At 34.6% G+C, this 19,246-nt stretch overlaps 1 protein-coding gene across 2 annotated transcripts in view; it reads right to left on the reverse strand.

Annotated features, from left to right (window-relative positions):
• The window catches only part of LOC148950293 (ATP-binding cassette sub-family G member 1-like), an 89,040-nt gene that overhangs the window by 26,155 nt on the left and 43,639 nt on the right, over positions 1–19,246 (reverse strand). For both annotated transcript variants that reach the window (XM_089092287.1, XM_089092288.1), the window contains exon 3: positions 2,668–2,813. In XM_089092287.1, coding sequence (XP_088948413.1) covers positions 2,668–2,813 — 146 coding nt within the window. The remainder of the gene's footprint in view (positions 1–2,667; positions 2,814–19,246) is intronic.

Below are 19,246 nucleotides of genomic sequence, written 5' to 3' on the forward strand. Positions count from 1 at the left end.
GCTTACGTCGATGATATTGATTTAATCACTGAGTCCCTCCGGGACCTCCGTGTCTCAGACCAACATCGTTCACACGACCACCAACCCTCTAATGATAACCACAAATAACTAAAAAACAAAAGCCATGTGCTGCTCTCGTAAACCTGACTCCCAGGTAAATCCCAGCCTCCAGCATGATGGTGATAATATATAGTATGGTTCGAGGAATTTACCTATTTTGGTAGCTTATTTACCTCTGGCAACAACCACTCCATAAACATCAATAGACTGCCTGGCACTTGCATACTCCGATTTTAAAATTCTGATGCCCTTCTGGAGGAACAAAAATTTATCAACGACACTTAAATTTAGGCTATTCAACTCGTGCACTATCCTTATCGCCATTTATGGCTGTCAAACTTGGATTCTTATAACAGATTATCAGCGCTACCTCACCACCTTTCAAACAAAATTACTTACGATATAGTATTTGTATCAAAGCTTTGTATTATGATACAGATTATAAAACAATGAATGTTCAAGCGACAATTGACATAAAACAACGATGTTCAACAGACCAGGGCTATCAAGAAGTAGAAATGGACAGGGAGGAATACTTGTTGTTACAATCACTGCAACCTAGTGAATCGCTGCAGCAGCCCCTGCAACCTAGGAAAGAACGATCCCCGACTCATAGTACCACAAACGTGAAAAAGTGTAGTGAAAAAGAACTGCCATCTGCCATCTGCAGATTCAAAAATCGACATTAAAATTTTGATTGGTCTTAATAGTAAAAGTGTGTTGGGGAAACAAATTTATAGAAATTTCAAATAAAAGCCTCAAGCCACTCCAAAATGGAGTCGGACTGAAACAAAGAGTCACCATTGGAAGACTTAGCGATTGGAACATATTGCATTGGAACAATAGTAACCAAGGAATCAACTGGTTATGTAATGATTTTTAATCCAAGTAGTTGTGTCTGGTACCACTTCTTCTTAAAAAAAATCCTCTTAAAAGAGGATCTCTCACTCTAAACTTCTCCGAAGTCTCAAGGTCAAACATACCATCCTCGACAGAATAAAACTACAGTAAATTCGATGGCTGGAACACATCAAACGTATAGAAAGTACACGTCTCCTGAAAATAGAACTTGCAAGTCGTGTAGGCTACATATCTCTTGCCCTAGAGGGTGCCCCCCAAGAGAAGGAAATATAATTTCTTGCCACTCAAGATGCTGTACCTTCTCTGCCTGGCAGAAGGTAAGCTTATTAAGAGTCATATCAAAAGATAAATTAAAGGATATGTGAAAAAACAACCCTCGAGGAGGGATGGGATTCAAGTTAAGTAAGTCAATAGAAATTACTTAGGTGCAAAAACATAAAGAAGAACTTAGATACACCTTCATATTTAGGAAGGCCAAAAATCTAAATAACATGAGAAAAAGTCAATTATGTTGTCTTAACCCGTGACTTGTTTCATTCTAGCTTTGGGCCTCAAAATCCAAAAATAGCTTCAGTTTTTTTCTATTGCTTCAACTTCTTAAACAACAGGATTTGTCCCAAAGACCTATAAAATAAAAACATTAACAAAAAATTAATTAATGCAAAAACTGTTTTTAATTAAACATAGGCTGTATTTAATTCAAATTGGTTAAATTTTGTGCATAGAAATAGTAAAGTGTTTCTTTAACCAAACGATATAGATATCAAGGTAAATTTTTTCCATATACACTATTCTGGAGTGTTAAAACTGTGAGCATTCTCGTTTGATACTCTAAGCATACTCTCCCATACAATGTGCACCCTATCTATCCTTAATACTTTGTCTCAACAATCTTCAAATCTTAATGGAATCATTCATCCTACGTATCGCTAGCTGCACTGAGATTTTTCAGGAAGATGACAAGAGGGTAGTATAGAAAATGGAACTTGATGTCACAACCAAACAACTTTCAGTCCTTCAAGGCACCGGACAAGTTCGGTAAAATTCCCTAATATTCTTCTATTCAACTTCCGCTAAGGCTTATATCTTTCCTATTGATGACAGGCTAGGAAATTTCCGAACGAAATGCTCTATACCAAATCCCTCAATTGACAAGGTTTTGAAGAAACTGCCTTATGAGGTTCAGTTTTATGTGCAGACATGGGTCCCAAGAGCTGTGCTCTCTCAAATTGTTTTTTTTTCTCTATATTGTTTTTATATATATTTAGTTTGGCTAATTGGGAATCATTCAAATTTTTCATGTTCATTGATTTCTTTCTATTCAAATCTTAAAAATTGCATTAGAATATTTAAAGCTTAAACTTCAACTAAACTAAATTTAACCCTCCTGTACGCAGCTGGTACCCATTGGAAACCAAGACCGATAAAGAAGCGTCCTAGCTACTTTCACCTTGACCCACCTTGACCCTTGACAAACCCAAGAGTTTCACCTTGTGCACCTTTGTTCCAAGGTAACTGAGATCAGGGATAAAGTTTCCTTATTCTGTTATTGTTAGGAAAATGGGTGCTGGTGGAGTATATGTCAACGGAATATTCATATCTAATGAGCTGCAATATTTTTTTCAAAAGAAATCTGGGTTTAAACGAGCACTTTAAATCTTTTCCTTTTCTAATATTTTCTAACATAGTTTCAGCTTTTTTTGCCATGATTAGTTCTTTTTAGTTTTTTATCTAAAAAAAATATACCTTGTAGGCTCATCAAAAAACATAACTGGTGGGTTGTTCACAAGCTCTAAAGCTATAGCAAGACGCTTGCGTTGACCTCCAGAAAGGTTAGAAGTTCTAGTGTTTTGACATTCATGGAGACCGAGAGATTCAAGAACTTCTCTTACCTGGAAAAATCTGTTTTACCTACATTGTAAGAAATCAACAAGCAACTTAGTCATCAGAAATCAATGATTAGAAAGAGTTATAATTGTTCAATAATATAATCACTTAAATCGATTGCTGTAAGTGATAACAGAGAGAGCAAGGATTTCAAAATGATGTCAAATTTGCTGGAGATCAATTTAGATTTGATAAAAACTACACTTTTTGTGTGAAAATAAATCATACTAAGATTGTATGTTGTTATTTGGACACTTAGTCGTATCGTTTATTTCCATAATATGTTAATCTTTTGACACCAACATGGCTTTCCAAATCTTCGGTCCCCAAATTTTGTGTTCCTTTAATTACGCTTTCAAGAAATATTCTTTAGTCTCTATTTCTCTATATTGCTTAGTTTATTTAGCTGTATTTTCTTCTCTACGTTTGAGCTTCTCTGCAGGCTAAATATTATTTATTTTCGTAAATTTGCTCATGAAGCTTATTATTAACACTTAAAAAGAAAAGAAAAGAAAATAAAAAAAAATCTAAAAGATTTGGTTAACTTTGAAATAAATTATCGTAAAAAAAAGAAACTATAAGTCAAATACTAGATGTATTTTAAGAGGAAAACTTAATCCAACGTTTTTTGTTTGTTTTTGTTTTTAGACGTATTTCAACTACTCTATTGTATTAAGATATAGATTTTGATTTCTATTTTTTACTATTTGAAAAAAAAATCTTTTATTCTTTCGAAATTTGGGAATAAATGAGACAGAAAAACCTTGATGAAATTTAAACTCTTCGTTTCCTTTAACTTTCACTAACGTTCAATCTGAAGTCAGAATTATCTTTCATCCCAATAATAAAGTAAACCGTCTCAAACACAAAACTTAATCAAACATAAAAATGATTACATATATATATTTCCGAATTTTGTCGCACAAAAAATGCTAGAGACTGAGACGCCCAACAATACAGTTAAAGTTTAGCATAGTAGAACTAAAGTTAAGGTTACAGTTATACAAAAGTTTAGTTAAAGTTATAAAGTTAAAGTTAGGTATAAACTGTAATTAAAGTTTAAGTTATACTAAAAGTTAAAGTATAGTAAAGTATCTCACTATACCCTTTAATTTTCATTTGTTACTTTGTATTGAGTTTTCCTAAGAACTCATAATAATAATGTTCAGACCGATCTTTTATCTCCGGTAAGTGTCTCTTTGCTCGGTTCCTAATACTCTAAGGATTCCCAGAACAAACAAATAACATTTCTATCTTAGTAGAGTTAGTTCGCAACTATTATATAACATTCTTCAGACTAAGAGAACATTTCGAGACAAGGAATTAAATTACACTTTTTTTTTTGTCAGAGAAAATGTCGATTCCCTGTTAAGAGCTGAGCAATGTATCCTTTTTCTAGGTAAAATGGTGTTTGCTATCAGCGAGATTGAATTTTACACCTGCTTTCCCCTTAAAAATGTTCTGCAGGTTAGCACTCATCTTCAGTGGTTCTTAATTTGACTTTCTGAATTTAGAAGGTTCTAACCCCCTGAAAATAACCTTTACAACGAATCAAGAAAACTGATTATGAAAGTTTCATATGAATTGTCAGTCTATGCTTAAATAACTGTAACGCTGTTTTCTTTTCTATTACAATATACCTTGTCGTTCACACACTTACACTGGAAACTAATGGAATTCTTTTAAGAATCTCTAGTCAAATTTACTATGCTGCCTAAAATAGAAAAAGGTATGATGGATTAATTGGTTAAAATCGGGTTTTTTCACACAGTAGGTTAAAACTTGACTCAGTGTTCAATTAACTTAGTGATCACTTAAAGAGTCGTGCACCTATAAAACTTCGTTTAACGACCTAACCTCTATATTTTAGTTCTAAAAAATTCCATTTTGAAAAAAATTTCATCTTCCACTACGTATTTTGTTATTTATACATATATGTTACCATGAAAGACCAAAATTGGAGAATGACAATTTCACCGGTAAATGTCCGAAATTAAATTTTTTTTTCTCCTTGGATTTAGTCAGTGTTGTCAGTTTTAGGCAAGTTTAATGTGACAGGTTAGATTTTTAACAGAATTTCTGAGATTTATAGCCTAATTTAACATAATATATTTATATATATATATATATATATATATATATATATATATATATATATATATATATATATATATATATATATATATATATATATATATATATATATATATATATATATATATATATATATATATATATATATATATATATATATGTTATGTTAAATTAGGCTATAAATCTCAGAAATGGGTTAAAAATCTAACCTGCCACCATTAAACTTGCCTAAAACCGACAACGCTGACTAAATCCAAGGAGAAAAAAAAATTTAATTTCGGACATTTACCGGTGAATATTGGCATTCTCCAATTTTGGTCTTTCATGGTAACATATATGTATAAATAACAAAATACGTAGTGGAAAATGACATTTTTTTTCAAAATGGAATGGAATTTTTAGAACTAAAATATAGATGTTAGGTCGTTAAACGAAGTTTTATAGGTGCACGACTCTTTAAGTGATCACTCACGTTAATTGAACACTGAGTCAAGTTTTAACCTACTGTGTGAAAAAACCCAATTTTAACCAATTAATCCATCATACCTTTTTCTATTTTAGGCAGCATAGTAAATTTGACTAGATATTCTTAAAAGAATTCCATTAGTTTCCAGTGTAAGTGTGTGAACGACAAGGTATATTGTAATACAAAAGAAAACAGCGTTACAGTTATTTATGCATAGACTGACAATTCATATGAAACTTTCATAATCAGTTTTCTTGATTCGTTGTAAAGGTTATTTTCAGGGGGTTAGAACCTTCTAAATTCAGAAAGTCAAATTAAGAACCACTGAAGATGAGTGCTAACCTGCAGAACATTTTTAAGGGGAAAGCAGGTGTAAAATTCAATCTCGCTGATAGCAAACACCATTTTACCTAGAAAAAGGATACACTGCTCAGCTCTTGACAGTGAATCGACATTTACTCTGACAAAAAAAAATGAGTAATTTAATTCCTTGTCTCGAAATGTTCTCTTAGTCTGAAGAATGTTATATAATAGTTGCGAACTAACTCTACTAAGATAGAAATGTTATTTGTTTGTTCTGGGAATCCTTAGAGTATTAGGAACCGAGCAAAGAGACACTTACCGGAGATCAAAGATCGGTCTGAACATTATTATTATGAGCTCGTAGGAAAACTCAATACAAAGTAACAAATGAAAATTAAAGGGTATAGTGAGATACTTTACTATACTTTAACTTTTAGTATAACTTAAACTTTAATTACAGTTTATACCTAACTTTAACTTTATAACTTTAACTAAACTTTTGTATAACTGTAACCTTAACTTTAGTTCTACTATGCTAAACTTTAACTGTATTGTTGGGCGTCTCAGTCTAGCCTTTTTTGTGCGACAAAATTTGGAAATATCCATTTCGTTTGGAGTACCAGTCCTGGTTGAACTTCCTTGAAGTAATGATATTAGGGCTGTTTTAAAACATTTTTTTAAACAGTTTTGAAGATTGAAATTTAATGTAAGTTTCTTTTATAGCGTTTTTATTCTCTTCGTCTGTTTTGCTGAGGACGGCCCTTGGACATAGGGTCGAAATATTCATTTAAAGTTGCGTTACACCGTCTTGTATAAAAATTTCCCTGTTGTTCTACTTATTTGTTTACTTAAGAAGTGGTACTAAAAGCTCCGTTTTTAGTGCTATATGCCGCCTTTGGACGGTAAAATTGATAAAAAGTACGTAGATATGAGTGATAGGTTTAAAATCAGCCTTCCTAGGATATGCCTTAAAGATGAGTGCATCACGTTTGCAAAAATAGTGGATTATCTGAAATACTGACTGAGCCACCAACCCTTGTATATATGAAAGAATATACACTTTGAGACAGTATCGAAAAAGAGTTACATAAAGGACCGATACAGTTCATTATAAATGGGACCTACGCTAGTTTCATTGGATATAGCTGAAAACCTAGTGAAGAGCAAAACAGAGCACATATTAACTAAAAGTTAAGATAATTACATAAAAGATCGATGTAAAATCATTTTGATGAATTCGTTTGTAGATTTGTTTGCAATTTTTCCATTATCTATTTAAGAAGTGACACCAAAAGAACTGTTTTTTGTCAGGGCGTAATTTGTTGTGAAGTAGGGGGCAACTGTCCCTTCCGCATTTATGGTACCATAAGGCTTTTTTTTCTCACTGAGATTTTCACTTGATCTGGAAAAGTTTGGTCCACCTTACCCCCCCCCCCCCTCCCCCCCAAGGGTTCTAACGAAATTACGCCCCTATTTGTAGTGCTATATCACACTTACGGGTAGTAGAACTGATAAAAATCACGTAGATATAAGCAATAGCTTTCAAATGAGCCATTAGACAGCACTTTAAAAAAATCTGGTAGCCCAGTAGCCCCAGATTTTCCACTTGAGATAAAACATCCAAAATGCTGTTTTTTTGTACCATTTGGAATTTGCTGATGGTGGAATCATAGGCAGCGGCATCGCGCAGCCTAAGTAAAGAACCATGTTGGCACAATGTTTTATTTTTTTCTTTTAGACCACGGCACTTCGTATCGAAGGAGTTATCATAGAAACTTCAAAAAGGGTTCATTCGATTGGAAATTGGAGTGGCTTGTGCCCTTTTTAATAGTCAAAAGTCTTTGGAAGGCAACTTGTACCCTTTCCACACCCACCATTTCCCCAAAACACATCCAATCAAAATTTTGAGATAGCCATTTTGTTCAGCGCAGTTGATTTCCGAAATATTTTTGAGGAGGACACTCGCCCACAGCCCTCAGGGCAAGGGTTGTAATTCATGCCCTGGGGGCATATAAGGTTTTTATAGAAAGGATTGTCGTAGAAGCTTCAAAAAGGGCTCATTCGATTGGAAATTGAAGTGACTAGTGCTTTTTTTAATAGTCGAAAGTGATTGTAAGGCAACTAACACCCCTTCCACGCCCACCATTTCCCGGAACACATCCAATCAAAATTTTGAGATATCCATTTTGTTCAACGCAGTTGAAAGTTCTGGATTTTTTACCTTTGTAAAGGCCACTCCCCCCAAAGTCTTCAGGACAAGGGTTATAAGCTATGCCCTGGGGGCATATGAGGTTTTTTTGAAATATTTGTGGTAGAAACTTGAAAAAAGGCTGATTCGATTAGAAATTCAAAGGGCTAGTGCCCTTTTTAATAATCGAAAGTGATTTGAGGGAAACTAAACCCCCTCTCACGCCCACCTTTTTCCCAAACACATCCAATCAAGATTTTTAGACAGCCATTTTATTCAAAGCAGTTGAAAGTTTTGGAAATTAGGTCTTTAAGGATTACACCCCCCCCCCCCACACACACACACACACACACACAACCCTCAGGGCAAGGGTTGCAAGTTATGATCTGGGGGCATATAAGGTTTTTGCATGTACTGTTTGTTTAAAATTTCAAAAAGGGGCTTAATCAATTGGAAATTGAGAAGACTGGTGCTCTTTTTAATAGTTGAAAGTGATTGAAGGGCAACTAACCCCCCTCTCACGCCCACCATTCCTCCAAACACGTCCAATCAAAATTTTGAGATATCCATATTGTTCAACGTAGATGAAAGTTCTGGAAATTAGGTCTTTGAGGATGATACCCCCCTCAGAGCCATCAGGGCAAGGGTTGTAAGATATGCCCTGTCCCCATTTAAATGGTCGAAGTGAATGGAGAGTAATTAACCCCCCTCTCACGCCCACCATTTCCCCAAACACATTCTATCAAAGTGTAGAGATAGCCATTTTGTTCAACGTAGTTGAAAGTTCTGGAAATTATGTATTTGAGGATGATAAAAGTTCTTTAGGTCTTTGAGGATGATACCCACCTCAGAGCCCTCAGGGCAAGGGTTGTAAGATATGCACTGTCCCCTTTTAAATAGTCGAAGTGAATGGAGAGTAATTAATCCCCATCTCACGCCCACCATTTCCCAAAACACATTCTATCAAAGTGTAGAGATAGCCGTTTCGTTCAACTTAATTCCCCAAAGCCATAGAAAATTAATGTTCTATTCTAAATTTTTCCGTAGAAGATAGAAAAAGTTATACCATAGTTGTGAATATTTACCATGAAGATAAAAAGTTCCACTTTTACTCTAAATTTTCTCAACGAAGTGGGGGAAAGTTCAAGTTCTCTTCTGAAATTTCTCAATGAAAAAGAAATAAGTTACAGATCAATTCTATTTTTTCCAGAGAAAACAAAAATTTATCACTTCAGTTCAGATTTTTCTCATAGAGATTAAAAAATTTGAAGTACTGTTCCAAATTTTTCATAAAAGTTAGAAAAAGTTATGCTCTGATCGCAAAAAGTTAGCTCAATCCTGTATTTTACCAAAGAACTTACACTTCAATTCTAATTTCCCCATAGAAAATAAAAAGCTTCCACTTCAGTTCTTAATTCCCCAGACATAAAAAATTAAAGTTCTATTCTAAATTTCCCCGTAGAAGATAGAAAAAGTTCTACCAGAGTTTTGAATATTTACCATGAAGATAAAAAGTTCCACTTTCATTCTAAATTTTCTCAACAAACTGGGGGAAAGTTCAAGTTCTCTTCTGAAGTTTCTCAGTGAAAAAGGAATTAGTTACAGATCAATTCTATTTTTTCCAAGGAATATAAAAAAGTTCAGCTTCAGTTCTGATTTTTCTCAAAGACATAAAAAATTTAAAGTACTGTTCCAAATTTTTCATAGAAGATAGATAAAGTTATACATTGATTGTGAAAAGTTAGCTCAATTTGGAATTACCAAAGAACTTACAGAACTTACAGATCAATTCTATTTTTCAAGAAATAAAAGGTTCCACTTCAGTTCTTAATTTCTCAAAAGACATAAAAATTTAAAGCTCTGTTCTAAATTTTTTCCGTGGAAGATAGAAAAAGTTATACTATGATTGTGAATATTTTCCATAAAGATAAAAAGTTTCACTCTAGTTCTAAATTTTTATAATTTCACTTCAGATTTTTCTCAAGGAGATGAAGAAATTTAAAGTTCGGTTCTAAATTTTACCCTAGATACATCGATTCTGAATTTTTCCTACAAGAAGAGAAAAAGTTCAGCTTTAATTACATATTTTCTCAAAGAAGTGAAGAAAACTTCAAGTTCTATTCCAAATTTTTCGTAGAAGATAATTCTTTAATTCTGAGTTTTCTCGAAGAAGTGCAAAATGTTCAAGTTCTCTTCTGAATTTTCTTAAAGAAGAGAAAAAGTTAGCTCAATTCTAAAATTTCCCATAGAAAATGAAAAAAGCTTCCACTTCAGTTCTTAATTTCTCAGACATAAAAAATTTTAAGTTCTGTTCTAAATTTTTCCATAGAAGATAGGCAAAGTTATACTATGATTATGAATATTTTCCATCAAGATAAAAAGTTTCATTTTAATTCTAAATTTTCATAATTTCAATTACGATTTTTCTCAGAGATAAAAATTTTAAGTTCTATTCTAAATTTTTTTTAGAAGATAGAAAAAAGGTATACTATGATTGTGAATATTCGCCATGACGATAAGGAGCTAAAATTTAATTCTGAGTTTTCTCGAAGAAGTGCAAAAAGTTCAAGTTCTCTTCTAAATTTTCTTAAAGAAGAGAAATAGTTAACTCAATTCTGAAATTTACCGAAGAAAATGAAAAAGCTCCCACCAGTTCATAATTTCTCAAAAGGCATAAAAAATTTAAAGTTCTGTTCTAAATTTTTCCATAGCAGATAGGAAAAGTTATACTATGATTGTGCATATTTTCAATGAAAATAAAAAGTTTCACTTTAATTCTAAATTTTCTCAATGAAGTGAAGAGAAGTTCAAGTTCTCTTCAGAATTTTCTCAATGAAAAAGAAACAAGTTACAGATCAATTCTAATTTTTTCCATGAAAATAAAAAGGTTCCACGTCGATTCTGAATTTTCTCATATATGAAAAAATTGAAAGTTCTGTTCTAAATAGTTCCAGATAAGTTCTAATTTTCCCCATGAAAATAAAAAGGTTCCGCTTCAGTTCTGTTTTTCTCAAACAGATGAAAAATTGAAAGACCTGTTCTAAATGTTTGCGTAGAAGATAGGAAAAATTATACCTTAGATGTGAATACTTACCATGAAGATAAAAACTTCCACTTTAATTCTAAATTTTCTCAATGAAGTGAAGAAAAGTTCAAGTTCTCTTCTAATTTTTCCAAGAAAATAAAAAGGTTCCACTTCAGTTCTGGTTTTTCTCAAAGAGATGAAAAATTTTAAAGTTCTGTTCTAAATTTTACCGTAGATACTTCGATTCTGAATTTTTCCTCCAAGAAGAGAAAAGGTTCTGCTTTAATTCTGTATTTTCTCAAAGAAGTGACGAAAAGTTCAAGTTCCGTTCCAAATGTTTTCCCAGAGAAGAGAAAAGGTTCCACTTTAATTATGAATTTTCACAATGAAGTGAAGGAAAGTTGAAGTTCTCTTTTGAATTTTCTCAAAGAAGAAAAAAAAGTTATAGTCCAATTTTAATTTTCTCGAAAGAAAATAAAAAATCTCCGAGTGGAAGGATTTTGCACGGGGATTAATTTTACATGAGGAGGGGGGTTTTTCAGGGGTGAAATTTTCAGGGTAAATTTTACCGATTTTTTCTGGAGACGTAAGCTAACTTTTAAATTAAATTTTAGCTCCTTTATCTTAGAGATTTATACCTCAAATTTTTAAATTAGAAAATGAGTGCGTCGTTCTATTATTAAAGACAATCTTTCAAACTCGTTCATCTAACCTCCAAAACCATAGGTTAGGTCAGGTTAGGTATAAAAAATATTAATAAATAAGTAGAAACATTTCTCCATGTTTAAGTTAGGTTAGGTTAGCTTATCATGAACGCTCATGATAAGCTAACCTAACCTAACTTAAACACGGATAAATGATTTTATTTATTTATTAATATTTATTTATACCTAACCTAACCAATGGTTTTGGAGGTTAGATGAACGAGTTTGAAACATTTTGCACTTCTTTGAGAAAACTCAGAATTAAAGTGTAGCTCCTTATCGCCATGGCGAATATTCACGATCAAAGTATAACTTTTTTCTATCTTCTACGAAAAATTTGGAATAGAACTTGAAGTTTCTTCACTTCTTTGAGAAACTATGTAATTAAAGCTGAACTTTTTCTCTTCTTGTAGGAAAAATTCAGAATCGATTTATCTAGGGTAAAATTTAGAACCAAACTTTTAATTTCTTCATCTCTTTGAGAAAAATCTGAAGTGAAATTATAAAAATTTAGAATTAGAGTGAAACTTTTTATCTTTCTGGAAAATATATACAATCATAGTATAACTTTTTCTATCTTCAACGGAAAAATTTAGATTAGAACTTTAAATTTCTGTGTCATTTGAGAAATTAAGAACTGAAGTGGAACCTTTTTATTTCTTGAAAAATAGAATTGATCAGTAAGTTCTTTGGTAATTCCGAACTGAGCTAACTTTTCACAATCAATGTATAACTTTTTCTATCTTCTATGAAAAATTTGGAAAAGTACTTTAAATTTTTTATGTCTGTGAGAAAAATCAGAACTGAAGCTGAACTTTTTTATATTCTTTAAAAAAATAGAATTGATCTGTAACTAATTTCTTTTTCATTGAAAAAGTTCAGAAGAGAACTTGAACTTTCCCCCACCTTGTTGAGAAAATTTAGAATAAAATTGGAACTTTTTATCTTCATGGAAAATATTCGCAACTATGGTATAACTTTTTCTATCTTCTACGGGAAAATTTAGAGTAGAACTTTAGTTTTTCATGTCTGTGGGGAATTAAGAACTGAAGTGGAAGCTTTTTATTTTCTCTGGGGAAATTAGAATTGAAGTGTAAGTTCTTTGGTAAAATACAGAATTGAGCTACAGCAATACAGCATTGAGAAAGTTCAGAAGAGAACTTGAACTTTCCCCCACTTCGTTGAGAAAATTTTGAATAAAAGTGGAACTTTTATCTTCATGGAAAATATTCATAACTATGGTATAACTTTTTCTACCTTCTACGGGAAAATTTAGAATAGATCTTTAATTTTTTATGTCTTTGGGGAATTAAGAACTGAAGTGGAAGCTTTACATTTTCTCTGGAGAAATTAGAATTGAAGTGGAATTTTTTTGGTTTTCTCTGGAGAAATTAGAATTGAAGTGTAATTTCTTTGGTAAAATTCAGAATTGAGCTAACTTTTCACGATGAGAGTATAACTTTTTCTATCTTCTATGAAAAATTTGGAACAGTATTTTAATTTTTTTCCTCTCTTTGAGAAAAATCTGAACTGAAGTGGTAAATTCTTATTTTCTCTGGAAAAAATAGAATTGATCTGTAACTTATTTCTTCTCATAGATAAAATTAGAATTAAAATGGGGCTTTCTATCTTCATGGAAAATATTCACAATCATAGTATAACTTTTCCTATCTTCAACGCTAAAATTTAGAACAGAGCTTTAAATTTTTTACGACTTTGGAGAAAATCTAAGACTTGTGAAGCTCCTTATTGTCAAGATGAAATATCCACGATCAATGTATAACCTCTTCTGTCTTCTACAAAAAATTTTGGGGAGAACTTTAAATTTATGTCTTTGGGGGAAAATCTGAACTGAAGTGGAACCTTGCTTGATGTTGTGGTGTGCAAAATCTTTGTAAAGTAAAGTTGTGTGTGAAAAAGATGAGTACTTCAAGTTGTAAAATTGGTTTAGGAGGGACATTACGAAAAGAACTTGTTCTGAAAAGATATAATAAAGCCTTTGAAAAGTATTGCTTGGTGTTGGGGTGTTCAAAAAGCTGTAAAGTAGTGTGTGAAAAAGATGAGTACTTCAAGTTGTAAAATGGGCTTAGGAGGGACATTACGTAAAGAACTTGTTCTGAAAAGATATAATAAAGCCTTTGAAAAGAATTGCTTAGTGTTGAGGTATACAAAAAGTCATAAAGTAGATTTGTGGGTGAAAAGCATAAGGACTTCAAGTTGTAAAATTGGCTTAGGAAGGACATTACGTAAAGAACTTGTTCTGAAAAGATATAATAAAGCCTTCGAAAAGTATTGCTTGGTGTTGGGGTGTTCAAAAAGCTGTAAAGTACAGTTGTGTGTGAAAAGGATGAGTACTTCAAATTGTAAAATGGGTTTAAGAGGGATATTGAGAAAGGAACTTGTTCTGAAAAGATATAATAAAGCCTTTTGAAATGTGGGGGCCCTTCTGTGTCTCAAGTGCACAAAAAAAGTATTAAAAAAACGGAAGGGGGGCTCTTTGTGGGCCCCGGAGGAGGGAAGGGAGCCCTTTGGGGCCCTGGGGGGAGGGGGCCCTTTGGGAGCCCCGGAGGATGGGGCCCCTTTGGGGGGTAGGGGGACCTTTGGGGTTGAGGTAGGGGACCTCATAACACTGTTCAAATGGAACTTGTGTATTATAACAACCACAGAGTTTCACCCCAAATCATCTTCTAAAATGTCTCAAACTGTTTCGCCCAAGTCATCTTCTAAAAAGTCTCAAACTGTTTCGCCCAAATCATCTTCTAATATGTCTCAAACTGTTTTGCTCAAACAATCCCTAAATGTAATTCCTGCGTGTTCCTTTTGTTTTGGCATCCCTGCGCTGTCACATTTGAAATTCCCAGGAAAATATTCCCGCGTTAATCTCTTCATCTTCAAGGTGATCTTGGTTACTCTATTAAGGCTTCGATAGAATATTAATTTATTGCTAAGCCTAAAGACCTGAGAAGCCATAATTAAAAATAGAATATTAATTTATCTCTGTCACTAAAGACCATTTATCTCTCAGACCTAAAGATCAGAGAAGCCACATTGTTTCTTAATTCCCCTTTCGTGGATCAATAATTCCCCTCGATTATGCAAATCAATTTCTCAGAAATCTAGTTCCCCTAGGTGTCATTGACCCGTTAGAGTCGATCAATAATCCATGAATAAATTATAACCTGTCAGCGTTAGACTCAATTATAGATGGCAGTACGATGTTCGTACAGTATCTACAGGGGCCTCCCTACTGCTTTTCTTCTAAACGCAGGTAATTTGAGCCTTTTCGTGATGGCATGACGTCCAAACCCAATCATCATCGCTATCATTTTCAATTTGTTTGGTTCGTTACACCTCGGCTTATATTTCGTCATTATTAAATATTTATCGGCGAACCTCCGTTTTTTTAACAACGGTATGGGGCACACGGCAGGCTTCTATTTATACATATATAGATTTTCGATGTCACTTGTCTTCTCAATGCAGACAATTTGAGGCTTTTTCTTGATGTCCCGACGTCCAAATGGATCTTTGGGGTCTTTTTTACGCGAAGTACCCTTTGAGAGTGTGTTCCTCCTATGCCGTTAGGAATAAAGCGCTGTTTTCTCCTGTATTCTCTGGAAACACTAGTGGTGCTGAAGCATACAATCAGTCGAGTAGCTGGCAGCAAAGGCAAAGGAGGTAAGAGTGGTCTGGGGTCATTTTGACCCCAAACTACCATTAACGTTACAAAAAAAGGAAAATGATGATTTAGTTTTTTTAAGAAATATGATATTTGTTGCTAGTATTGCACGTTTCTGTCATTGCCAAGAATGACTTGATTGCTTTTTCGTAAATCCTAGCTGCATTTCACTTTTTAATTTCTCGGTTTTGGCCTTTTTGACATAACCTCCCACTTATTTTGTGGAAAAAGTTTTTTTAATTAATTTCGGATCATTTTATGTTGACATAGTCTTTTCAGGGAAAAAGAAAATAATAGTTTAAATCTTTTCGTTTTTTTAAGACTTTATGGTTTGGCCTGCTATTTGTAAGCTGGGGAAATTTTTTCAGCAATTTTTAACAACATACACCCTTTTAAAAATCTGGACACAAATAGCAGTGTTTAATTTAGTTTCATACCTCCTCAAGTTGACCTGAAATAGAAAACTTGATACCATTTGCAAAAAAAACTGTTTGCTTTCTTTGATAGCTTGGATACACTTACGCTATTTTGATTTGGTTGAATTTTAAGAGCAGAAGCAGTCCCGAAAGTTTGAATACCCTCAGTCGTTCTTGGGATACTGCTGAGTTGTCTTATTGGGAATTAGCATTAACAAAGTGCATTTTGAGTTAATCTTAAGGCAAGATTTGGTTTTTAAACATAATGGGCAAATGGGAGGGTGGGCTTCGGAGGGGGATTAGTTACCCTCCAATCACTTTTGACAGTAGAGAGGGAGGTGCTACTCCGATCACGCACCCCTGCTGCCACCTACAACTTTTTTTAACACCATATATTGGCACGAGAACCACGTGGTTTATGGTTTTTTTGTCAATGAGAATTTGAAAAACAGGAATTTTGTCACATTTATGTATGTTTTCATGGATGGTTATGTGTGTTGGTCGATTTATTTGATGTTTTTCATGGATGTTTAATGGTTTTTGTCAGTGAGAATTTGAAAAACAGGAACTTTGTCACATTTATGGATGTCAACAGCAATTCATGTCTGTTTTATGGTTTTCTCACTGAGAACGAAAAAACAGGAATTTTCTCACTTGGATTTACATGAATTTTCTCACATTTATGTATGTTTTCTTGGATGGATATGTGTGTTGTTCGATTTATTTGATATTTTTCTCGGATGTCACCATCAAATTACGGATGTTTTATTTTATTTGTCAGTGATATTTTTAAAAACAGGGTGACAGTACCACGAGTTGTTTGGTTTTCACAATTGTACATAAAAAACAGGAATTTTCTCACTTGGAAAACAATGAAATGAAAAATATTGACAAAACAAAAACCCATGCTCCTGACACAAGTCGCACATAAGACCATTAGTGACGTAAAAGCGCGGGGACCGGATCTAGTCACGACGAGGATACTAAAGAAACATTAAGGCTTGTTTAATCTTAGGTCTGAGGGATAAACGTTCTTTAGGTCAGAGAGAAAAATTAATATTCTATTTTAAATAGGGCTTCATTGATCTTTAGTGTCAGGAATTATAATTGACATCACTTGTTATCTTGGAATTATGCGGGAGTCTAAAGAGATAAAAATTCTATTTTTAAATACGGCTTCACGGAGCTTTAAGTCGGAGAGATAAATTGATATTCTAACGAAACCCTAATAGTTTAACTAGGAAAATTTATGAGATGAAGAGATTAACGTAGGAAAGGGTTTCCTAGAAATTTGAAATGCGTTAGCGCAGAGATGCCAAACAAATGGAACACGCTGAAATTACGTTTAGGGATTATTTGGGCGAAACCGTTTTATCCATTTTATGGGATTATTTCGGCGAAACAGTTAGAGACATTTTGAAAGAAGATTTTAGGAACGGTTTTAGAAGGGAATTTGAGGGTGAAACTCTGTGGTCGTTATAATACACAAGTTCCATTTGAACAGTGTTGTGGGGTCCTCTACCCCAACCCCAAAGGGTTCCGATCCCCCACCCCAACCCCGAAGGAAGCCCCCGGTACTCAAAGGTCCCCCAAGCTCCCATAGAGCCCCAACCCCCCAAACGCCCTCCTCAGACCCTCAAAGGCCCTCCTCTGGTCCTCAAAGGGCCCCCGGACCACCAAAGGGCACCCCGGACCCCAAAGGCCCTCCCCCGGTCCTCAAAGGTCCCCCAGGCTCCCAAAGAGCCACCGGCGCCCCCAAAGGCCCACCCAGACCCCCAAAGGCCATCCCCGGGCCCCCCAAAGGCCCATCGAGCTCCCAAAGGACCAATGGGGTCCCAAAGGCCCTACACCGGTCCCCAAATGTCCCCCAGGCCCCCAACTGTCCCCCGGACCCCCCAAAGGCCCTCCCCCGGCCCCCAAAGGGCCAACCGGCTCCCAAAGGACCAATCGGTCCGCAAGTGTCCCCCAGACTCCCAAAGGCCCCCCCCGTGCCCCAAAGGCCCACCCCCCGTCCCCAAAGGTCCCCCCGCCCAGTCGCGCAAGAACATAGCGACGCCGCCCCGCCCACCCTCCCACAAACACGACCAGGACCATCTGGCACCCTAGTACATTTTGTATATACAAATGTATGCTTTTTCTCCTACCTTTCTCTTTATTAAAATCTTTAGTCAATTTCAATCACAATATAAATTAATATCAGCGAAATATTAAACTCTAGGACATATATAAATGTAATTTTTTGCTAAGAAACCGCTATTTTCTCATCTTTAATATCTCTTCGATATTTCATAAGTGAATATTTTTAGGTCATTTCTAGTAATAATCATTGCCATTGAAACTCAAAATGCTGTTATTTCTAATCTTTGCTAATTTTTATGCATTCCCCCCTATCTCTTCGCCGATATCACATAAGCGAATATTTTTCATGTGTAATTTCAATTAATTCTCACCATTTGAAACTCAAAATCCCCATATTTTTCACAATTGAATATCACAAAGTTTGAAGAGAAAAGAAACTGAGAGATTATTCACATTTATCTATTTGTCACATATGGATCCCGTAATTTGCGCAAGGATATTTTAAAATAGCCTTCAATCTTACAAACCCTTGCCAATATTTTAGTGATGGGGAAACATTGTTGACGATATACTGAGTTAACGGTTTACAGCATTTAATTGTACTGTTTCCATGTCTGAAGTTCAGGCTTGGAAATCGGAACACTAGCACGGTGGCCTACAATAATTGTGAGCTAATGAAGAGTTCACCGAACCTGTAGAACGGACTTAGAGAGAAGCTTGGTCTGATGCAGTCTAACAATATGGTTGAGGGCAGACATTATGTAAACGGCTGGGAGCCGCGGAGTCCGGACTGCGCCGATGGGTCCGCGGAGTGCTGTGGGGCATGGTTAGGGAAGTGCTGGGGGACGTGACACGGGTCAGGGAAGCGCCACGGACTCGAGAAGCATCGCGGGAAGCGATGCGGGCCCCGAGAAGCGCCACGGGGATGCGCTGTGGCTCCGAAAAGCGCCGAAAAAATTTTTTTTAGGGGGGGGGGAGTTAGCACTTTTAATAGTGACAAAATAGAAATGAAAAGATAAGTGTTTCTTACTTCAGTGTCTAAACATTTCTCTTCTAAATCTAGCAATTTTAGCTATAACAATTTTCCAAAATTTAGGGGTGGGTGCGTTAATCAATTATTTTTGTTGGTGAGGGGGTTAGCACTTTTAATAGTGACAAAATAGAAATGAAAATTAATTTAAACACTTTTTTTTTCAGATATAATAATGTTTGGTGTGATTGACACAGAATATATTGGTCTGAAATATTCCGCAACTGGCATTATATTCGAAGCAGCTTTCTGACTTATAGACAATCAACGACGTGAAATTAATTGCTATAAATTGAACGTAAAATACAGTATGTGAAATCACACGAAAAAACGATGGAGTCCAAAACTGAATTGTAAAAATCGAAATTTCTTTTATGCTAAAGTCAGACGACCAAATAAGGAATCTAGCTATGATCTCAGACAAGTAATAGAGAACATGAAGGAAATATTCAGT

The sequence above is a fragment of the Artemia sp. Qi Xiang Cuo genome, chromosome 7 (assembly GCF_049724085.1).
Source record: "Artemia sp. Qi Xiang Cuo chromosome 7, ASM4972408v1, whole genome shotgun sequence".
In the NCBI taxonomy this organism is placed as follows: domain Eukaryota; kingdom Metazoa; phylum Arthropoda; class Branchiopoda; order Anostraca; family Artemiidae; genus Artemia; species Artemia sp. Qi Xiang Cuo.